General features: G+C 41.9%; 1 protein-coding gene across 1 annotated transcript; it reads left to right on the top strand.

The window, feature by feature from the left end:
- Nucleotides 1-58: 58 nt before the first annotated feature.
- stxbp1a (syntaxin binding protein 1a) lies at nucleotides 59-24,266 on the top strand. Its single transcript, XM_080755962.1, has 18 exons — nucleotides 59-109; nucleotides 1,826-1,907; nucleotides 2,300-2,376; nucleotides 3,219-3,297; nucleotides 4,012-4,115; nucleotides 8,353-8,501; nucleotides 9,108-9,192; nucleotides 9,366-9,496; nucleotides 10,226-10,321; nucleotides 11,246-11,306; nucleotides 11,606-11,671; nucleotides 11,786-11,866; nucleotides 12,425-12,563; nucleotides 13,273-13,382; nucleotides 14,218-14,319; nucleotides 14,858-14,943; nucleotides 16,704-16,858; nucleotides 24,011-24,266. Exons 1-18 carry the CDS (start codon nucleotides 65-67, stop codon nucleotides 24,091-24,093), a joined length of 1,731 nt encoding a protein of 576 aa, XP_080612088.1. The 5' UTR covers nucleotides 59-64; the 3' UTR covers nucleotides 24,094-24,266.

The raw sequence follows: 24,266 nt of genomic DNA, 5'->3' as shown, positions 1-24,266 counted from the left end.
GATGTATTGAAATGATGATGATTGAAAACTGATTTGTATTTTCTCTCTTTTATTCACAGAGATTATGAATGATGTTATCAAGAAGGTGAAGAAGAAGGGAGAATGGAAGGTAGGAATTGCCCTCAAAATGTCTTTAAAAAACCAAGCACAATAAATGTACAAGAATTGAAAAACCTTCAACCACACCTCTCTCTCTTCCCTGACCACTTTTCTTTTCTTTTTCGGAGGGCATACGATAATCCTTCCCTGCACGACATGTGCATAGTAGTGGTCATATGCTTGTGCATCAATGGATGAAATAGTAGAGCACATATGCTTTTTTCCACAAAGAAATCTGCACGTGATACTATGTATATAGCGTAACACGGTAGAACACACCACAAAACCCACTCCAAAATCATATTCATTATGTCCTCAACTTCTAGTACACTAAACACGGTGATTTTCACCCAGACGATTATATTTGTGCAATTTTCATAATGTTGCTGATGTCTGAGGTGGGTACCTTCATGATGCTCAGTGACATCATAGAAGTTAGGTTTGTTTCCCTGCCCACATCCCTGTTTTTTTCTACCGGCATGTGTTCGGGTGAATTTCACCTGTGTTTAGTGATAGTGTGATGGAGAAAAAATTCCATTCACCCACAATGCACTTTTTAAAATTCTGTTCTTTACTTCATTCCTCTTTTTTGGGAATATTTAAAAACCAAAATGCAAAATGTTCACTGATTTTGCCCCCCATGATAGCCCCCCCCCCCCCCCCCTATGAAATCTATTTTAACTTTTTTTGTGAAAAGTCATGATGAAATATTAAAGAAGAGTAGCTCAAGTTGCCATGTATTGCGGGTAAAATATACCTGTGTTTAGTGATGGTGTAACACAAATATGTGTAGTGTTCTAGGGTTAAAAGGGATATGGCTGCAACATCCCATTTTCTTAGACTGATTTATTTGTTGTATGGCGGTGTCTGTCACCAAACATTGCAGATCTACATGCTCACAACATGTTGTGAATGTGATGTATGGTGAGCTTGTAAACAGCTTATATAGTGAGTGTCAAACACTGTTTGATATTCTACCGGTTAGCTGTTACTGCTAGAGATCTCTCACGATAGGGTAGAAATGTGCCTCAAATGCTCAGTATTTGAATGAGGACATGACACCACTACTGCTAAATTGTACAACTATTATTTTCTTTGTTTTGTTCTTTTCTTCCCATCATTTTGTGCCAAAGTGATGAATGATTTAGCTTACCCTATAAATTCAAAATCTTTTAAGAACAGTAGAACAAGACATTTCGGTTATTCCTGTCATGAACACCTCAGTGTTACATTTAATGTTTAACACTTCACAAGTTCACATCATTTCTGGGTGAGCAACTGAGCATGTGAGAAGTTAGGAACATGAAGCTGAATCTTTTGTACTATAACCGTTTGTGAGTGAGCTTTGTAACGTTTGGTGGCATGGAAGTAAACCACATTTTTGATAATCACTCGACAACTGTCAGTGTTCATTTCATTCGGTGTACAGTTAAATTAACGCTAAAAGTTAATTGTGAAAAGTCAGAAATTGACTAAATAAAGATGTCATCTGAATTGAAGGTACTTCAGACGGCATAATCTCTAGTGTTTTTCTAATACTGAGCAATGCATGAATGTATAGTCCAGTATAGATGGGTGAATGTACTGTATCTGTCTGTGGGCAGGCATATGCTGTGCCTGTGTGTGTAGAGGATTAGATATATGAAACACAAAGAATATATTTTGACAGTGTGTAAGGTTTTTATATTAACGTGTACATGTTTCCTGGCGTGTCTCCTGTTTCCAGGCACTCATTGTGGATCAGCTGAGCATGAGAATGCTGTCCTCCTGCTGCAAGATGACAGACATCATGACGGAAGGCATCACCAGTAAGGGATAAACATTTATCTTTCATGTTCCAGTGTACAGTGTAAGCCTGGGCCCCTAGCTGGCTCTGAGGGGCCTCCTCTGCTGTTCCTTCCATACTGTATGTTTTAACCCATTCTGACCTGAGATCAGATTCTAAAAATGAGATCAGTCGTTCTTCGTTTTTTTTTAAATAGCAGACCTACAAGCTTGTACTCTCTACACTGAGACATTCAGACATTCTGCAACTTCCGGCTACCATTAGGATACAGCAGGTGTTAGTTATTTGGTGCATTACTGAATTTCCTCTTGGACATTTTCTTTCTTTCTTTCTTTCTTTCTTTCTTTCTTTCTTTCTTTCTTTCTTTCTTTCTTTCTCTTTCTTTCTCTTTCTTTCTCCCCCTCTCTCCTCTAGTTGTGGAGGATATAAACAAACGCAGAGAGCCTCTTCCCACCCTGGAGGCTATTTACCTGATTACACCAACAGAGAAGGTAACACGCATGTGCACGCACGCACACTCACACACACACACACAAACCTCCATCCTTTTCACGGTGTATATTTAGAGCCGTGTCTCTGGCAACCAGGTCTGTTTTCTTAGCAGCAGGAACCATATGCCATGGTGCTGATGGAGAACACACACCATTGTTGACTCAACCGAGGCGACGCATACTCCTCTGTTACCATGGCCGCCCCACTCACCCTGTCCTTCTGAGCTTCCAGGGGTGTATTGCTACAGTGTTTTTAGAAGCGGGGGTGCTCATCTACTGTACATTGCTTCTTTTCCCCTCTACAGTAGCCTACAGACACCCAATCTCTTCACCAAAAATAGCCGACCTACAAACAGAACTGCATGTAGATCAGGTGTTTTTGGCTAATGTTACCCCCCAGAATATGGACGCTGGGGTTCAATTGTGGTTAATCATTATTTTGACCAAAACCCAAATCCCCCTCCACTACAACCGTTTACTACAACTACCAGGGTTGCATTTTCTGGGAGGGATGGGGGATTCCATGCGTCTGCTCTCCCCTCTAGTCTTTTATATGGCCGGTGGGGTAATCGCTGAAAATGTTTGATACTGTATTTATGTTTGATAATATCACAATATAATAAAAAATGATCTCTCTCTCTTTTAAACCACATTGAACATATATTTCTGAACGTGTCAAAATGTGCATAGCGGAAATTAAAGCATCAAGCTTGTAGATTAGCATGCACCGTACGAAGAGACATTCTGTTTAAAAAGAATGGAACCCTTGATGACTTCACAGTTCACACACTCAAACACACGGAGTGCATCGTTGTATATTTGTCTGTGCTCTCTCTCCTCAGTCCGTGCACACCCTGATTGCAGACTTTAAAGACCCTCATTCAGCAAAATACAAGGGGGCCCACGTCTTCTTCACTGACTGTGAGTAGAGAGCTTTTAACACTTCACATCATTTAAGTCTAGCTTTATTTGTTGACGATATAATTCAGCTCCCGTCCTTTTTATTTCAACCTACAACAACAACGTTTCAAGTTACATGGGTATGGCCTTGAAATCCTTAAATAGGTGAGAATCAACTCGATCAATTAATCGGCTGTATGTGAAGATCCACTCCAGACTGACTGAATTTCTGGTCATGATAGTTTGTTTTTTATTTAGTTTTTATTCATTTTCGCCAGTGAAAAAAGGTTTTTCGTCATAGTTTTAATCGACAAACTTTAACACTGACTGCGAAAACCTATAGGAAGACTAATGTCTGACATTACTGGGGTGACCAAAACTATAGTCTCTGATGAAGTACTGGTCAAATACTTGAAAATCAGCACTATGGTCACCGAGAAAAGTACACTGGAATCTTGTTTTCAGAATTTGTCAACATGCTAATGTTGACAAATTCTGAAAACCGCTTCTGTGGTATAGTGTGTCCCCTCTCAGCCATGATCAATCAATCCCTGCGCCTACATAAGGGTGATGATCAATCAATCGCTGTGCCTACAGTAATTCCCACTACAATAGGGGTCTCCAGAGCACACACACGCACGCCACACACACAGCAGGGTAACAGAAACAGATCAACTGTAGTCTGTTTGTAGCTGTGTTTGACAGCAGATGTCTCTCTCCCACTCCCTTCTCCAGCTTGCCCTGACCCCTTGTTCAACGAACTGGTGAAGAGCCGTGCCTCCAAAACCATCAAGACTCTGACTGAGATCAACATCGCCTTCTTGCCCTATGAGTCACAGGTACGATATGACGCGGAGATGTGTGCACACTGAAATGCAGCGCGTTCACTCCAATACTTGGAGTTGCAGTTACTTTAACACTCTGTATATTGCTAAATATTTGTATTAATACAAAAATAAAGACGAAAGAAAGGAAAACAAACGAGCTAGGTGTATATCTACTGACCATGATCCAGACAGTGTTAGTTGAAGCCCTATTTCGTCCGACAGTGTCCTGCTGCTAAGATAGCCGAACTACAAGCTCACAATGTGTCACTTCGCGACACGTTATGAGCTTACGTTCCCAAAATAGGGACGAAAGGGTTGATGTGGTTACATGAACACATCAGGCCTTTTTACAGTCCAACTCTCTCCATCTCGCTCATTGACCATGAGATGGAATGTGGTCGCTTGTTGTTTCTGTTGGCCTAATCACTGTCAATGACAATGAATCACCAGACCATGCAGTAGTACTACGATCCAGAGATAGATAGAAGTATAGTAAAAGGTATCTAGGATGAAGGAGCTACTGATAGCAGGAAGGACATGGACTGAAATAGAATCGTCAACGATGCTGATAATAAAACAAAAACAGCTTACAAAGGACAGAGACAAGAGGGGGAGGAGGATGGAAAGGGAAAGTATGCAGAGATTTTATCTGCAGGTACACGCACACATGCATGTGTGTGCATGGGCGTAGCGGTATACTGAGAAAAAAAAAGAACAATCTGCCCCGCCAATGCACAGTAGAAAATATGTTACTTATATCCTCCCCTTTTAGGGTTTTTACCTTTGTAGACCGGAACCAATTTTTGGGTTGTTGTTGCTATGTACAGTATATAGCAACATCATTCTTTGGTAATTTTTGAATACATATTTAAAGTTTTTAGGCCAGGCGTTAGAAGCCTTTTTTAGAATAGGCATCAGGTCTAAATGGCTTAATTAACATTGTCAACTCTCTCCTACTACCTTATTTTAATTGAATGTAGATATGTCCCAATACTTAGGCATTTATTCACCACCTTGTATAGCCTATGTCCTATTCATGAATCTTTTTACGCAATGTGTCAAATTAAAATGGTCGTCAAGGTCAGTCAGTAAAACGAGATTACCACACGTCTTTTGCGATTAACAGATGAGTATTTCTACCGACGGAGCACAGACATTTCATCCTCCCCCAAAATGTCTATACATGGCTACGCTCTTGCATGCATGGGTGCACCGTGACCGCAACCATACACATACACTGACCAACTACGTCACATCATTACTCTCTCGTTCCTTTCCCTCCCTTCCTTCCTTCTTCATGCCCTCTCTTTCTCTGTCCCTCTCAAGCTATCAAATCGAGTCTCCCATGCCCACCCTGCTTCTCTGTCTCTCTTTTCAGGGTGCTTCAGGTCCTGAAAACAGTCGCTGAATGCCTTGTTTAACAACTTAAGCCCTCATTTATACTTAGTTGTACGCTGTGAGTAATAGCTGATCTACAAGCTTGGCGCCTCGTGCATGTGCATAATTGCATATCCTCTGTTCTTGCTATTTTTGAAAATGAAGTTGAAGAATGAAGATGTTTTTTAGGGATGCCAGATTAAATCCACAAGGTCACATAGACCTGTTATCTCTCTCTGTGTTTATTTCCACTGCTAAACATCTTATGTTCATTCTGAGTGGTATTAACCCATTTTGGGGGGGGAACCCTTTTTGGTGTTTTAAACATTATGTTATAATTTAGCTATTGAAAAATGGCAGATCTACAAGCTCATAGCGCGCCACCGAGTGGCGTGCTACGAGCTTGTAGGTCTGCTAATTTTGAAAAATCGTGAAAATATTTGGAGGATTTAGAAGATTAGGGGTTAAAATGTTGCTGAAACTCACTGAGACACCTTGGCCTCTATCGTATATTCTTTTTTCGTCCGTCCTATAATGGGATACTGCATGTCCAAGGACACTTAATGTTAAACCACGTGATCAAAGTCGAATAGACTTCTTGGATGCTCGCCAAGCGTACCTGGGCGAACCATCTTGAGACCAGATAATTATTATTCGCTCAAACTATGATAAACGAATTGGACCTCCATTTATAGCCAAGATTTCTAACCAATTAAATGAAAAACATTTTTATAGGCTATTGTTTATATATTCCCTACACATACCAGATTTGATATAAACATATGTTAGCCTACGCTATATTTGCTACTACTTAATACATACACAATACATTATACATACACATATATTTATAAACATATATATACCGGTATATGTGTATGTATGAGGTGAAAAAAGGGAAATACGGCATAGCTCCTAGGGGCTAAGCAGTCTAGAAAAGGGTCTGTGTGCCTGTGTGTCTGCAACCAATATCACAAACCACTGGGCTGATTGCTGCCTTTTGTTTGTGAATATATAAATAGTTTTCATATTTTGTGGATTAATCATTTCAGACCCATCGTCTGCCGTCCTCTATATTTATATATTTATATTTATATAATATAATATAAGACTGATATCATCAATATCACGTGACGTCAGAAATCCACAGGAAATGCCACTGTGCTGTTATTAGACCCCGATTTGTCATTTTATTTTAAACTAGTACAACTATGTGTACTTCCACACATGAGTGGAATATGTTTTGAATTTTAATTACACCCAGCACCGAGGATACATATGACTCCAGCTGCAGTGCGCCCTGGAGACATGTCCGTACGCTGCTGTTTTGCAAAAATAATAATCCTCTCGTCTACGTGCGAGTATCCAGGTCTACCATTGTCAAAATACCTTGAATGACAGTTGGTTACATTTAATACATTGTTTTTAATCCCTCGATTTTAAATGCTTGTAATCTTGTCACCGGTTAAAACCCCTTAATTGTAACTACCTTTTTATGTTGGGGATATGTATTAAATATTATGTTATGTTACTGTACGTCATTGTAAGTGAATAAGTGGCACATCTTTAGATGCCTGTCAGATTGTCAGACTATGCTGCGCCAAAATGATTTGCGCACACATGCTTAGACCTGACGTGAGATTTGAGCATTGGCTACACTCACATCAAATTAACGACAGATTGATAAATGGCGTACATCCATTTTTCTATTTGATAAATGAGGGCCATTATGTTGATTGACTTCTCCTTTCCTTATCACATCCTCCATCCTCCACCCCTCATCTCCTCTATCCTCCACCCCTCATGTCTCCCCAATGTCTTCCCTCACTGTTTCACTGGCTGAGGATGCTGTCTGACCCACAATGCCCTGTCTACAATGATTAATTCAGAGTCGGAGGTTTATGCTGCAGGCCAAAGTGCTGGCACATGAGCCCGCCCACAGACCCACAGCCCCTTCCCTAATTGGACAATGCAGAATCCACACAGCAAACGGCAGCCAATGGGGAACGCCGCAAATGGTGGACGCATCTGCAGGAGGGTTGTTTGTCACGTGACCATGGACAGATGGAGGTGGGAGGGAGGAGGGGGGGATGGAGGGGGGGGGGGGTGTATGATGCAGAGGAGGGGACTAGAGGGGAGGAGAGGCAATAAATATAGAGAATAGAGAAAGGGAGAGAGAGTGAGAAGGGAGAAGGGGAGGGGTTGAGTCAATACAATGTGTGATGAGAGGAATATTAAACGCATACGAGCAGGAGAACAAGACCTGAGAACGGTAGACAGATGGTGACGATTATAGCCGCAAATAGACAATCTACAAGATATTTAGGCTATTTTCTGTGTGAGACGAAATGTTCAATGCTTTATCACATACCCAGCCTTTATTTGCCCTTGGCGAGGGCAGTGACGAAAGGACACGAGAGGCTCAAGCTAAAGTGCCATGGCACACTTAACTGTAAATGGGCGACCTCGCCGCAGAAGGAACTGGACATGACAAACATGTCCACCAACATGGCTGATCAAAGGCTATTTTATCGTTGACTAAATAAGACTATCTAAACAACAGACAACAAATTCTCACCCAGCATGAATGCCTGGGTCGCAGTCTACTCCAAAAACAACAACACACAGTATATTATACATCCGTTTCATGTGCGTGCATGCGTGAGTTTGGAGGAGGCGTTGTTCCCTTTACCCTGCTGTGTTTGACAAGTATTGTATGTTCCGCCTTATATGCACCTTGTAAGTGGCTGTTTTCCTATATATTATCTGACTGCACTGGCAGTGTTTATGTCCTTTTGTACAAGGCTCCTGTAATTCTGTTTATGTGGACATGAATACATATTTTGTGTGTGCGTGCATGTGTGTGTTCCAGGTGTACTCTCTGGACAACCCAGATGCCTTCCAGAGTTTCTACAGCCCCCACAAGACTCAGATGAAGAACTCAGTGATGGAGAGGTTGGCAGAGCAGCTGGCCACCTTGTGTGCCACCCTGAAGGAGTACCCTGCCGTCAGATACAGAGGGTAAGCCACAAAGCGCTGGTGGGGGTGGGGTGTGCAGCCACTGGCAGGCACCCTGCAGGGGTGGCCTTCCCAGACGCATCGTCGTTAAAAATGGATCGTTAATGACATTTAGCAAATGAGATGCTGTAGTGCTATATACAGATGCTTTGCAGGCTGGCTTCCCCAAATAATAGTCGTAAAATGATACCGTCACATTTTGTAAAGATGGTCTTCGTTCAGCCTTTTGTGTGAGGAGAGGAGAGGAGTTGAAATGGATCACTTTGGTTCCATTTGCACACTTTTGGAGTTACATTTACTGATTTTACTTTGTAGGAAGTTATGAACAGGCCTTAATATAGCACCCCTCTCCCTGCACCCCCCCCCCCCCCTATAGAGGGAAACTGACTGCCACTCTCACATATATTAGAGAAGGTGTCAGTATACAGTAATACACAGTATTTTGGTTTATGAAAGAAAATTATGAGGTATTTTCTGGCATACCTCATTCTGTCTTGTCCGTCTCTGTCTCTGTCTCTGTCTCTGTCTCTGTCTCTGTCTCTGTCTCTCTCTCTCTCTCTCTCTCTCTCTCTCTCTCTCTCTCTCTCTCTCTCTCTCTCTCTCCACCAGCGAGTACAAGGACAATGCCACTCTGGCCCAGCTGGTACAAGACAAACTGGATGCCTACAAGGCAGACGACCCCACCATGGGAGAGGTGAGTCTTGGAGAACTCAAGTATACTAAATCACCCCATTTGTCATTCCTTAATCATATTTTTGTCTTCTTCTTTTTTTCCCCTTCATTTCCATTTTGAGTTTGTGGTTTGATATTGACACAATCGGAATCCTCTCCCTCTGTCTGTCTGACTGGCTCCTTGTCTCTCTACAGGGTCCAGACAAGGCCCGTTCTCAGCTCATCATCCTGGACAGGGCCTTTGACCCAGCGTCACCCGTTCTCCATGAACTGACCTTCCAGGCTATGGGATACGACCTGCTGCCCATCGAAAACGATGTGTACAAGTATGTGTCTGTGTGTGCCCTCTATCCTATTGTATTGGGCCCCGTTCTGTTCGCTTTTGTTGTTACATTATCCGCTATTCTATTGCTCTTTAGATCTATTACACTATTATTTGAGGGATAAACCTGTCAGTCAATAGTAAGACAGGAACATCTTTGGTGGATTAATTAAAAAGGACTTTGAGTAAATTCAACATAATATACTGTATTTAATATGAACTTCATCAGAGCCTTTTTGTCTGGAACAACCGTAACACAGCGAATAGCCTATCGTTGAGCCCTTAACAGAATCATGTTAATGTTTTGGCTTATACAGAGGTTGACGTTAAGTAAAAATTCCAAATGTAGTTTTTGTTTGAGCTACCAACACATTATTTTTCCCATATTCCGTGCCCACACTTCCCCCTCCTCCAGACTGCATTTCCTGATTCTGTATTAATCGCATACATGGTTAGACCTTCCGGCCATGAAGAGCTTAATCTGTTTAAATCATTCTTTATCATGTGTATGAGGTAGACACCATACTGTAGGTTTTTGTGCTTCTGAGGATGGCTTCATGTTATTGAGGCGCCTGTTTCGTCATGGATACCCGCAATTCTGACAAGCCTTCAAAGTTATTTCCCCATCTCGCTGTGTCTGCCTCTATTTTAATCAATTAGATTGTACTTGATTGATGATTGTGTTAGATTCTTTGTTCTAATTCCACTGTGTCACTGTGTTCCTGTGTTTCAGGTATGACATGGGGGGCAATGACAAGGAGGTTCTTCTGCATGAGGATGACGACCTGTGGGTCGGCCTCAGACACAAACACATAGCCGAGGTGTCGCAGTAAGTACAACTACATTATTGATCCTTTGTTTCTTTGACCTTTCTGCCTGGTGCACACTCTCACCGTTGCCTTGACGAACAAGTTGTTGGCCGCAACGTTACTTAACACATAAATGGGAATGTGTTAAGCAATTCAATTGGGGAGTGGCGATGCAATAGCTTTCATTGAATGTCCCCCACGGGAGCAATAACGTGTACTGTGTGCTAATCTGGCTTTGACAACATTTTCATTCCGAACTGACCAATGTGATCCAGTCTAGGCCACGGCCTACTAGAAAGCGGTATGCAATTGTGGTTTCCGGATGGCGCCGCTTAGTTTTTTGTTCATCCCACATGAATAGTCTTTTTTTTTTTTTAAACATATATGTTTATTCATTTTCTTTACAGTACACATAAGTATTTTCAACAATTGACATATATATTTCCCCCCCCACATCCCCCTGGCAGCACAAATACAAACAAAATCTTATCACGAAATGATTTGACAATAATAAATACAAAACGAAAAATAAAACGAAAAACGAAAATAAAACACATTACATACAGTTAAACAAACAGATTCACAATGTCCATCACAGTCACATGAATAGTCTAGTCTGGCCGGTCGCACAATGCTAGTTGCAAATATGGATATGCCAAACAAAGTATTCCAAGTTTTACTTGAAGAAACCTTTTTCCGGTTTCTGCCATTTCCACCCGCCTGATGATGATGATGCGAAATATTTTTGAAAGTTTGGGTTCGGGGGAGACACCAAATTTAGTGAAACTGATTGATACTGTTTGCAGTGTCATATAACCCTCCTAATTGCCCTTGTGTATTGTATTCATTCTCTTCACCAAAAATGACCAATTACCAACTATTAAGTAGTCTCTGTCACAGCTGGACATCTATGACCTTTCTGTGCGTGTATGTGTCATCATCAGGGAGGTGACCCGCCAGCTGAAGGACTTCTCCGCCAGTAAGAGGATGAACACCGGGGAGAAGGTAAGGTTCAAAGGAATACGTACCATGTTGGCACCTTGTCGGGTACAAAAAAGGTTCCTGTTAGACCCTGGTAAAGATAGCAGGTACTAATGGACACGGGGAAAAAAAGTTGGATAACATCCCTGTGGCATTGGAAAAGCGACATAAAATACATTCTATTTTTATTTTATTTCTAACATTTCAGTGTAAAACAAAATCACTCTGTCAAGTGTCAACTGTTGCATGTGAAAGTGTTATCACAAATACATGACACTTTCAACACTTTCAAGTCACCCTGTTATTGTTTCTTTCCCCACCAGACAACAATGAGGGACCTCTCTCAGATGTTGAAGAAGATGCCGCAATACCAAAAGGAACTCAGCAAGGTAAGTTTGTGTGTGTGTGTTTATGCGTGCGTGCATGCATGCGTGTGTGAGTGTGTCTCTTTGCGTGCGTGCGTGTTACTGTTCACTGACGGTGCCTGTCTCTTTGTGTCTCAGTACTCCACTCACCTGCAGCTGGCTGAGGACTGCATGAAGCATTACCAGGGGACAGTTGACAAGTTGTGCCGCGTGGAACAGGTAAAGGACCTGGATTGAACTGAATCCAATTTAATTGAATTACAAGAATCAACCGAAACAATGATTCAAGATTCACTACACTGACCCCAAGATTACATTTGTTTTGGAAGCACAGCACATACCACAATAATAGAATAGACTTAATAGTGTGATACATATAACAATAAATTACACAGTAATGCAATGCAAACAAACAGTAATTGGCCTAATGCAAAAAAAGGGAAAAGAAGTGTGACCTTTGACTTTGGTTTGTTCCGACTTCATAATGAATAAAGCCCGATTTACGCTTAGTTTGTTGCATGACATTGTTGCACGCCGTGCCATTGTCACGCTGTTGTCACACTGCTGTCTGTCACACTGCTGTCTGTCACATGCCAGCATCGTGCAAAGTTTTGGAGTGACACTTCTTCCACCTTGGTAGATTCTTTTCATTTGAGTATGTTGTGTTAGCTGAGCACCCACGGCCACGGAAGGTGATCAGAAGAAGCACACCTGCTCCGTGGTTGTGAACTTTTAGACTGTTGAAAGAAGAAGTAACCAATGATGAACCTGTGATAGGACCTGGCTATGGGGACTGATGCTGAGGGAGAGAAGATCAAGGACCCCATGAGGGCCATCGTGCCCATCCTGCTGGACGCCAACGTCACCACATATGACAAGATCCGCATCATCCTGCTTTACATCTTCCTGAAGAATGGTAAGGGACGGGGAAACGCTACGTGCCGAGGATATTATAGTTTAACGTTTTTCATTCATTAAACCGTTTCCGTCCATAGGGCGTCGCCACACGTCCTAGGGGTCCCAATCGACACATACATACATAGGCGAGATAAGAATATTCTGAATTTTTCCCTTTTTTATTTGTCAGTTCGCCTTTCGGCTACCGCATTTTTCCCATAGGCATTTCTTAAATTATTTATTTAAAGACCTTTTAAGCGTCGTACGAAGCCAACTCTTGTCATGACAAATCATGACAACACACACAATATTTTGGACCAAACAAATAATTACAAAGAAGAAAAACAACAAAAGAAGTGTTGTAACCTGCCGTTTTTTTCTACTTTCTAATTCTTTGTTTGGCCCGAAAAATGTTGTTTGTTGTCATGATTTGTCACGACAAGAGTTGGCTTCGTACGACGCTTAAAAGGTCTTTAAATAAAAAAATAAGAAATGCCTATGGGAAAAATGCATTGAGATTAATTTCCTGGGCCACTCGTTGTTCTGAAAGGGGGAGGGACTGCAACGCTCTATAGGCAGTTTGTCTGTGTGGAGGAGGAGGAGGAGGAGGTGCCATCCATGTGTATCCTGAAGTGAACATGAACTGTCAACCCCATTATATTTGTTTCCTTGTGAAATGTGGATTCAAACTTGTGTGTGTGTGTGTGTGTGTGTGTGTGTGTGTCAAGGTATCACTGAGGAGAATCTCAACAAGTTGATCCAGCATGCCCAGATCCCCCCTGAGGACAGCGAAATCATCACCAACATGGCACACCTGGGCGTGCCCATTGTCACAGATGTAAGCTCATTGTGTTGTTTTTTACAGCAAATTTTGATTTTAGTTTTAGTCATATTTTAGTCACTTGAAATGTTTTAGTGTCATAAGATTTTAGTCAACTAAATCTACAGTTAATTTTGTCGATCTAAAATGCATTTTGACGGGCCATGATAGCGTCGTTATGGCTGATTTTACACGTGCTGAAAATTGCCGATCTACAAGCTCGCAAATATTTTCAGCATCCAACCAAGCCTAAAATGAGATGTCTTTTCGTTCTACTGAGTCTCATCTACACTACTCCTTCTCTAACATTTTAGTCTAGTTTTTATTTGTTGACGAAATTGTCAGTATAGTCATTTTCGTTTTAGTCATCATAGCTTAGATTTTATTTTGTTTTTATTTAGTCTTCCTCGGTGAAAAAAGGTAGTCGGCGAACATTTTTCGTCATAGTTTTAGTCGACGCTGAGATTGGTCGAAGGATTTCCCCGCCTCCTGTTTACTCTGACCTACGCCGTTAACTCCAGAGCGTTCCATTTAACTCAGAGAGACCCTTACGGGTTCGTTTTCTTCCACGTTATGCTCTCTGAGTTAAATAGATACTCAGGATTTTTCTGTGTGATTTCCATCCATACCACGTCTCATTCTGTTTCAGTAACTCTGTTTATTTGAATCTTTTTTGTTTTGTTCAGTTTCATAATCCTGTCTCCCTCTTTTGCATTTACAGTATGCTATCATCTTCATGCAGATTACAAATAACGTCAGCCTCTTCTGGCATCAGTTTAATCTTGAATATAGTTTAAAAAAAATAATAATATGGGGACATTTTTTTTCTAATCATAATTCCTTTCTTCCATAGTCGACTCTTCGCAGAGGAAAGAAGCTAGACCGAAAGGAGCGTGTCAGTGAGCAGACCTACCAGCTGTCTCGCTGGACGCCCCTGGTGAAGGACATCATGGAGGTGTGTTGACAGAATAATACATACCATTTATATAGATGCTTTTATAGATGCTCAAAGTCGTTTTACAGAAAACAGAACAACTTTATTAGGACCACAAAAATGACGAAAAGATAGAAGGGTTGGTTTTGGTAGGAAATGCGAGTCACCTTTATCCAACGCTTCACATACAGTAGAGTAGATTGTTACACCCATTCACACACCGATGGCAGCGGAAACCATGTAAGGCACCAACCTGCACATCGGAAGCAATTAGGGGTTCAGTGTCTTGCTAAAGGACACTTCGACACTAACTCTGGGGGAGCCCGGGATCGAACTGTGAACCTCACGGTTTCTACCGGTAGCTGCTCTACCGGCCACTCTACCCCTGATCCACTGCGGTTTTCAACGTGGCGATGGTGGTGGTGAGGCCATCTTACAGTAGAGCTGGGAGTGGCAGGAATAACACTGAGCGTAGAGAGAGGGGTCATGCGGTTAGCTTGCTGTTTATAGTTAATTGTTTTATCATTGTTTTATAATTTTTCTCTCTCATCCACCACAGGATGCTATTGAAGATAAGTTGGACACCAAGCACTACCCTTACATCTCCACTCGCTCCTCTGCCTCCTTCAGCACTACTGCTGTCAGGTACTCGCACGCACGCACGCACGCACGCACGCACACTCACACGCACACACGCACACACGCACACACGCACGCACACACACACGCACACACACACACACACACACACACACACACACACACACACACACACACACACATTCGACAGGCTGTGGCTACTTTTGTTTGACACAGCTGGACATTGTATACACTAGTGGAACCCCCTGTTCCCATTGTGGTATTTTATTGCATTGTATTAAGCCTATCTAGATTACAAAGGCAAGAAAGGATGGGTCACAGATCAATAGTCATTTGTGCTCATTGAGGAAGGTGATTGGTTGGTCAGATCAATATCCTGAGTGAGGATTAAGGAAGGGAGAGGGGCGGGACTACTATTGACGGACAGCCGCGGGAGCCGAACACAAAGCATAGAGAAAATAAAAGAATCACACCTGTGTGAACTGAGCGGTGCAACAGCACTGTACTGTACTGTACTGTACCTAATAGTGCGATACCCGTCACTCCAATGAATTGCAGCGGCCAATGAGGTATCTAGCTTTTTAATATCTGTGATCATCTCAATCCCACGATTTCCCCACACACACGTTATTTCACTGCTGACCCCTACTGGTTGGTCAAGGGAAAATATTTTAATAACATTGCCTTATGTAAATGTATCATATGAACACAGCAATATAGTACATCCACACAAAGAGGAAACATCATTATACATCACTAAAAAAGCATGCAATAATTTTTTTAATATTAATCTCTACCCTGTGACTGCTGAGGCGAAAACACTACATCTACATCTTTTCTTTAAAGTGACTTGCATTAAGGACATTGAGGAAGGCACAGGCATTGATTTGGACAATGAGGAGTGGTGTGAGAATGCTGACACACTGACTGACCTCTACTAATTCTTGTCAGAGTGTGTGTGTGTGTGTGTGTGTGTGTGTGTGTATTGATTTGACACCCAATGTGCCTTCTGTTGGAAATTGAGCTAGCGGCACCAGTCCTCACATCCCCCAGTGTTACTAATCCACTCACTACATATGGAAATATGACACATACAGTAAAGGTATACACTACACATGTCACACTGTTCACACACATACTGTATAGGGGACTGAATTATCAAGATACTGTACCAATCTAAATATATGTCTTCTTTTATTGCCACAAAATGCATAACCCACACCTTATCGTTTGGAATCCCGAATCATATATCCTACTTAAATTCAGACCCAAAATGGACACCAAATCCTACTTCTGTTACATGACAAATGTGCCAGTTTGCGCTACTCTATGCCGAATTGAAGTGGTCTCGGTCCCAGACTTTTTTTTCCTCCCTGGAAATAAAAATGTCCGAAGTCATTAGTGCTGTTGCCTCACAGATAGGCAGAGGAAGTGTAGAGCCCAGGATTACATTAGATAATTGACACTGGGTGAAAAAATGGGTTGCAAATGTGCAATCGTGGGATAACAATTTTAAAAAATCACTCCCGTGTGAACTGAGTGCTGCAACTCCCCCCCACCTCTCTCTCTCTCTCTCTCTCTCTCTCTCATTAGCAGGCAACAGTGCAGCACTATCCCTCTCTCTGCACAACAGCGCCCATACTGGTACTCATAGTCATACACTGGTGCTCATTAACGTCACATAGGTGAACAACACACAGACACGGACATTGCTGTTCCTTGGAGTGGTTGCACCACTCAAAAAATCAACGTACACTGTGTTATCATCAAATAACGACTGTGACTGTCTTTCTCTGCCCTGACAGTGCCCGATATGGCCACTGGCACAAGAACAAGACACCTGGGGAGTACCGCACTGGACCGCGCGTCATGGTCTTCATCATCGGCGGTGTGTCCTTCAGCGAAATGCGCTGCGCTTACGAAGTCACACAGGCCAATGGCAAGTGGGAGGCCATCATTGGTGAGTGTGGGAACAGGGGGCGCCACTGGGCGCATGTCGGGGAGGGGGGTTACAGGAAGTGTTTACCTGACGGGACACTCTGGTGTACAGTATGTGGAGAGGTACAGCGCAAGAAATGTGTGTCAAAGACAACATGTATGTTGTGCAACAATCTTGTTTTTCTTTATAAAGAAGGTGAGAAAATAAGGTATTTGGATTGAGATAGTTTTGCTTTTAAAATATGTGTCTTATTTCATTTCTTCGATCAAGTGACGTATTGAAATGAGTGAATTCTTGAAGGTTGACTAAAATTATGAAATTATAGAATAATACAACTGTAAGAAGAAGAAAACAAAAAGAGATTCATATCTTTGCTGTGGGGTTTGAGATCACCTGAACATTTCAAAGGTTTTCCCTTTGGCCAACTCTGAGGCTGACTGATTCAAACACTGGCTACAAACACTTGTCATTGGTTTAGGTCAGCATGCAAAGATACAGTATGGAAGTACACGTTAGGACAACACTGCACATCTCAGCACCAATACCTCCTCACTTTTCCCCCTCTGTGTTGACGAGACTGACTAAAGAACCACAAATCGAGCTTTTGAGACTAAGACCCTTGACCAAAAATAGATGCCGATCAAACTCCCTGCACCGATTTTCTTATGGAATTGCGATTCGCTGATTTGACTTGCAAGTTCAGAACAGAAACGGCTCAGGAAAGATTCATTACTATTATTTTCTCTCTATTTACCATATATCTATCAGACCAAAACATTGAACACAAAATACAATTTAATCTACAGTACATGAACCTGTATTGTAGCCGATTATATATGTTACATACTGTACCTATTGTGTCTGTTTGTCCAAAATAGCCCTTTTTGGTTTGTCCTCGTGTTTGTGTTTAAAGCATAGTCAGTCGTTGTGTGTTATAGAAGGGAAGAAGCTTGTTGTGTCATTTTTATGTTGAGATCTTGCTTCCGCTTCAAACCTGTTGAAAAATGTTGTCTTTCAATTGCTGCTACGCCATGTCTTTTTCTGTATGTCTTTGTGTGTACGCCCCAGGTTGTGTTTGTGTGACACTGAGAGTGAGTGTGTGTGTATGCACGATGGGGAGCTGTGGGTGGCCTGTCTTAACCCTTCTTTTGCACAATGCCAGAGAGGCGGAGGAAGAGAGAGGGAGAGGGAGAGGGAGAAAGAGAGAGTGTGTGTGTGTGTGTGTGTGTGTGTGTGTGTGTGTGTGTGTGTGTGTGTGTGTGTGTGTGTGTGTGTGTGTGTGTGTGTGTGTGTGTGTGTGTGTGTGTGTGTGTGTGTGTGTGTGTGTGTGTGTGTGTGTGTGTGTGTGTGTGTGTGTGTGTGTGTGTGTGTGTGTGTGTGTGTGTGTGTGTGTCTGGGGGGAATGGGGCGTGGCATCTGCGTGAGAAATGGAGTGGTGAAGACGCCTCTGTTCCTCCACAGGTTCCACCCACACGCTCACCCCCACCAAATTCTTAACGGACCTGCAGCACCCCGACTTCCGAGAGTCAACCAGGGTGTCCTTTGAGGACACACCTGGGCCTGAACCCTCAGACGAGTGAGGCAAAGACAGAGTGGGAGGGAGGGAGAGAGAGAGAAATCACACTGAAAAAAAGTAAAGGCGGCCGCGCAAAGAAGCCCTTTCTGAAACGTCACAGAACAAGGGCTTTCTTCTCGTTTTCCTTCCTCCACCACCCCCACCCCCATCCCCCCACCCCCTTTCCTCCTCCTTGCTTCAGGGATGGGGGTCCCCACCTCTGCCTCACTGCAATGGACCCCTCTTTCAGGCTTGGCTCCCTACACGCCATCCATTGGCCAAGTCAAGAGTTGGAATTGCGTTCCACATCTGTGCCATTTAGTTGTACAGTAAAGCAGTGGTTCTCAAAGATGGGGTCCAGGGACCCCCAGAGGTCCTTGAAAGGGTCCTCAGCTAATTGATTGATAATAATGACCCTTATTGGTCTGTAACTTGGAGAGTGTTCAAAAGGGAACCAAGCGGACCCGTAAATCCTTTCTGGTTCGGTTTGTACATCTCTCAGGGTTATGGGGGTCCTTGGCCTAATATATACCAAACTGGGGGTCCTTGAGCTGAAAGTGTTTGGGAACCACTACACTGACGGGCCTACAGCAGGTGTACGGAGCCTGTAGGAAGTGAAGCCTGTTCAGAGTATGTGTCCATGTGGCCTCGTCCCTGCTGCCTCCTCATCTCAGCTGGGTGGATTAAATCGCCCTTCAGTGCCTGTGGCCCTGAGCCCTTATTTCAGCTTGTTGCACTCCTCTCCTGCTGCCAGAACTCCTGATCGGTGCAGATTTAATCTACCCGCAAGATCCATCTTCCTCGCTGTCTTGCTGTCTTCATTGTGTTTTATTTTATTTTTTTGTTTTCTAATTCCTTTTCCAAAAGACAATCACGTTGCCGTTTTGTTTTTTTCAGTCGTTTCTTTCAGGGCAGGTCCTTGAGTTGATGTTGGATTCAAAGAAGGACTTTGTTTCTTCTTCACCTTCTTGTTTTGCTCCCAATGCTCTTGACACCCCCCCCCCCTCCCCCCTAATTCACATACACACGCACGCACTTGCATGTGTCCTCTACACAGCATACACTAAGCTCAGCATCATTATGCTCACATGGCTCATTGGCCATCCATCCATCCACTGGGAAATTCTAATGCATTCAAGCAAACAAAGCTCAGACAACACATTGTTCTGACTTGTCCAAAAGGTTACTCTGTGTGTCACTTCTTGACTCTGGCAATTGACCATATTCACATGGTGGCCAACTTGCTCTTATGTCATACTCAGAGCGTTTGATGTATGTTTGATGTCAGGGGTAATTGATAGTGCTTCATTTATGCTCTGTCATACTGCGGTGTCGTGAGGCAACAATAGCCGATTTACAAGCTTGCAATGCATTGCGGGTGTGAAGTGTCGAGAGCTTGCACATCTGCTATTCTCAGCATATTTTTGGTGTACAGCGAAATCTGACTTTAAATGGTTTTGTCTTGTCGTGGATCTTGGGCCTGACTCTGAACTAGTGCAGCCACTGTGAATATTGTCAATGTTGCAGTGCTCCACCTGATATGCCTTAGCAGCACCAAGAGAAACCAAAGATGTCACATATATAAAACAGTTGTCAGTAGCCTAATCCTCACTCTGTGTCCCCTCATGTTGGAGAAACAACATCTACCTCAGCTCATCCTCAATTAGACAAAGCTACAGAATTTCCCCTTTTTATGTTTCCTATATTTAACAAAAAAATTACAAAAAAAAGGTAAACAAAATAAAAAATGATAATAATCAATAATAACCATATTTATCTTCCGGGTCTCGAGCACACAGACTGTCATTTGAAAGTTGGATTCTTTTTTCTTTTACCCAGCAACAACGGATCTTCCACAGCATCACAGTCAAGGGCATCCATCTCATTTTCCACTAATCTTGCTAAAGCTATATTGTTTACAAACCAACATTACTTTTCTTTTTACGTTTGTTCTATTATTATTTTTAACAGCAATTCTCACCATGAGCAGTATGGATGCCGCCCTCCCGCCACTCTTCCCCCCTCCCAAAAAAAACCAACAAAAAAAACATACTGCCGCATCCAACACTACCTGAACAAAATGACCATCACTTACTAAAACGAGTGTTTTGTTTTTGCTATTTTGATCTGAAACCTCCTCATGTACGAGCAACGCCACTGTGTTGTGTTTCTGGCCCCCCCGAGGCCCCCACAAAGCTGTGTGTTTGGAACTTAACAAGGGGACAGGAGAGAACTAGGTGGGGCCAGTCCGAAGTTGACCTCTGTGACTAGTGTTCTCACTCACACCAGACCCCACTCACCCCACAATGCCTGCATCACCATAGTAACCCAACTTGAGATGGACTTGCCTCTTTCTCTTCTGTGCCTGTACTGTCAACTACCTGCCCGTTTTGCCATAGGATATAGTATTAGCTCGAACCACTTAAGCCCTGTATACTGTACCTTATCGTACGACAAATAGCAGAATTAGCCGATTTGCAAGCTATAATGTGTTAACCCATCGTTTTTGTCATTTCGTAATTTTTTTCAAATCCTCAAAAATGATGAAAAACGGCGCGCTATAGTATGCCGTACGATATGGGCTATAGCCAATGGTCCAAAATGATGAGAAACGAGGCTAACTTTTTTTTTCAAAATTTAAAAAAACATGGGCTATAACCCATCGTTTTTTTCATTTCGTCATTTTTTTCAAATCTTCAAAAATGATGAAAAACTGCACGCTATAGTATGCCGTACGATATGGGCTATAGCCCACGGTCCAAAATGATGAGAAACGAGGCTAACTTTTTTTTTCAAAATTTCAAAAAACATGGGCTATAACCCATCGTTTTTGTCATTTCGTCATTTTTTTCAAATCTTCAAAAATGATGAAAAACTGCGCGCTATAGTATGCCGTACGATATGGGCTATAGCCCACGGTCCAAAATGATGAGAAACGAGGCTAACTTTTTTTTTCAAAATTTCAAAAAACATGGGCTATAACCCATCGTTTTTGTCATTTCGTCATTTTTTTCAAATCTTCAAAAATGATGAAAAACTGCGCGCTATAGTATGCCGTACGATATGGGCTATAGCCCACGGTCCAAAATGATGAGAAACGAGGCTAACTTTTTTTTTCAAAATTTCAAAAAACATGGGCTATAACCCATCGTTTTTGTCATTTCGTCATTTTTTTCAAATCTTCAAAAATGATGAAAAACTGCGCGCTATAGTATGCCGTACGATATGGGCTATAGCCCACGGTCCAAAATGATGAGAAACGAGGCTAACTTTTTTTTTCAAATTTTCAAAAAACATGGGCTATAACCCATCGTTTTTGTCATTTCGTCATTTTTTTCAAATCTTCAAAAATGATGAAAAACTGCGCGCTATAGTATGCCGTACGATATGGGCTATAGCCCACGGTCCAAAATGATGAGAAACGAGGCTAACTTTTTTTTTCAAAATTTCAAAAAACATGGGCTATAACCCATCGTTTTTGTCATTTCGTCATTTTTTTTAAATCCTCAAAAATGATGAAAAACGGCGCGCTATAGTATGCCGTACGATATGGGCTATAGCCAATGGTCCAAAATGATGAGAAACGAGGCTAACTTTTTTTTCCAAAATTTCAAAAAACATGGACTATAACCCATCGTTTTTGTCATTTCGTAATTTTTTTCAAATCTTCAAAAATGATGAAAAACTGCGCGCTATAGTATGCCGTACGATATGGGCTATAGCCCACGGTCCAAAATGATGAGAAACGAGGCTAACTTTTTTTTTCAAAATTTCAAAAAACATGGGCTATAACCCATCGTTTTTGTCATTTCGTCATTTTTTTCAAATCTTCAAAAATGATGAAAAACTGCGCGCTATAGTATGCCGTACGATATGGGCTATAGCCCACGGTCCAAAATGATGAGAAACGAGGCTAACTTTTATTTTTCAAAATTTCAAAAAACATGGGCTATAACCCATCGTTTTTGTCATTTCGTCATTTTTTTTAAATCCTCAAAAATGATGAAAAACGGCGCGCTATAGTATGCCGTACGATATGGGCTATAGCCAATGGTCCAAAATGATGAGAAACGAGGCTAACTTTTTTTTTTCAAAATTTCAAAAAACATGGGCTATAACCCATCGTTTTTGTCATTTCGTCATTTTTTTCAAATCTTCAAAAATGATGAAAAACTGCGCGCTATAGTATGCCGTACGATATGGGCTATAGCCCACGGTCCAAAATGATGAGAAACGAGGCTAACTTTTATTTTTCAAAATTTCAAAAAACATGGGCTATAACCCATCGTTTTTGTCATTTCGTCATTTTTTTTAAATCCTCAAAAATGATGAAAAACGGCGCGCTATAGTATGCCGTACGATATGGGCTATAGCCAATGGTCCAAAATGATGAGAAACGAGGCTAACTTTTTTTTTTCAAAATTTCAAAAAACATGGACTATAACCCATCGTTTTTGTCATTTCGTCATTTTTTTCAAATCTTCAAAAATGATGAAAAACTGCGCGCTATAGTATGCCGTACGATATGGGCATTGTTTGCTAGTACATCGGCTATTTCCGCTGCTTTGTATTTGCGATGTTTTCTTTCTCCTATAATGACATCCCGAAATAGGGACGACAGGGTTGAAAGTGGTTAAATGTTTCTTAAGGAGCAATGAAGTAGAGTGTTTTGGTGAGCAAGAAACACGCAGCTTTGCCACAGAAACAAACAAACAAATTAAGTTGAATACTACTGTTAATGAGGTGTGGGGAGTAAATCAAAACTTTGATCGGTCTGTTTGCCCTCCTTACTAACAAAGGTCCTGGTATGTTTAAGATGGGGGTAAGCCATCCGTTAACTCAGTGACACAGCCTGGTGACAAACCAGTTTGACAAATGTTTGGTTTACTCCTTGTAAGGCCTTTACAATGTCTCCGAAATGTGTCTTCAGCTGTCCAAACAGCCTGAGTGTCCTCAGGATTATTTTTTAATTAAATTTGTAATTTTTCGTTCACATACAGTATATGATATGGTTATACATTTGAGGGAATGCTCAAAAACATAGTCAAGTAGGGAATATATCCTTTTTTGTTTTTGCATTGTCGATTCATTGTTTGAAGTGATATTTATCAGCTGTTAGGATGCATTCTGATTTAGCATCTTCAATGTCACCTGGTAACTGATGATGTAATGTGGAATGTTGTTCTAAAAGGTTTTTAAGCTCCCAGAATCCTGATGATGTCGTGACTGATCCATGTCTCAAAAAGTTTCAGTTGCATGTAATGCAAAGCCTGATTTAAATTTCGTGCAGGAGTCTCGGTGCAGTGGTTTTTGCACACCGGTGTCACGGATCAATGTTGCATACCGGAAATAGCCAATCTATGGCCAAACTTTGGTTGCTCTGTTTTTTCCTTCGTTCAACATTACATGACAGCTCTCATCCGATTATAGATGTTACTGTGATCCAGGCATTCATAGTAAGAGCTGAAAACACATTTTGCTTAGATCAAATGTAGGCTATAAAGGCTATAAAGGAATGTTTTTGGGCCAATCTAATACTGTGTGTGTGTGTGTGTGTGTGTGTGTGTGTGTGTGGCGCGTGTGCGTGTGTTCCTCTGGGTGCTTGTCAATGTCTCCAGGATCGACCCACGTCTTCACCCCCAACAGTCTTCTGGAACAGCTTAAGGCCATGAACAAACCAGACGAGGAAGTGGCGAGCTAAAAATCTGTCCAATCCCGTTCTCTCTTTTCTCCTCTTATAAAACCTCCCCCCTATGTTCATCTCCAGCCCTGATGACCCCCCCCCAACCCACCATTACCAAAAACCCTGCATTAATTGTTTATGCATCTTGCTTGAGGGAAAAAACTAAAAACTCTTGACAAAAAGAAATATAT

Source organism: Protomyctophum bolini (assembly GCF_963924005.1).
Source record: "Protomyctophum bolini genome assembly, chromosome: 22".
NCBI lineage: Eukaryota > Metazoa > Chordata > Actinopteri > Myctophiformes > Myctophidae > Protomyctophum > Protomyctophum bolini.
Note: the sequence above shows the minus strand (reverse complement) of the source record. Positions and strands in the feature narration are given on the sequence as shown.

Coding starts and splice junctions, on each gene's coding strand:
- stxbp1a (XM_080755962.1), top strand. CDS start 65: ATGAATGATGTTATCAAGAAGGTGAAGAAGAAGGGAGAATGGAAG. Junction 4,116..8,352: donor TCTTGCCCTATGAGTCACAG/GTACGATATGAC, acceptor TGTGTGTTCCAG/GTGTACTCTCTGGACAACCC. Junction 11,867..12,424: donor AGTTGTGCCGCGTGGAACAG/GTAAAGGACCTG, acceptor AACCTGTGATAG/GACCTGGCTATGGGGACTGA.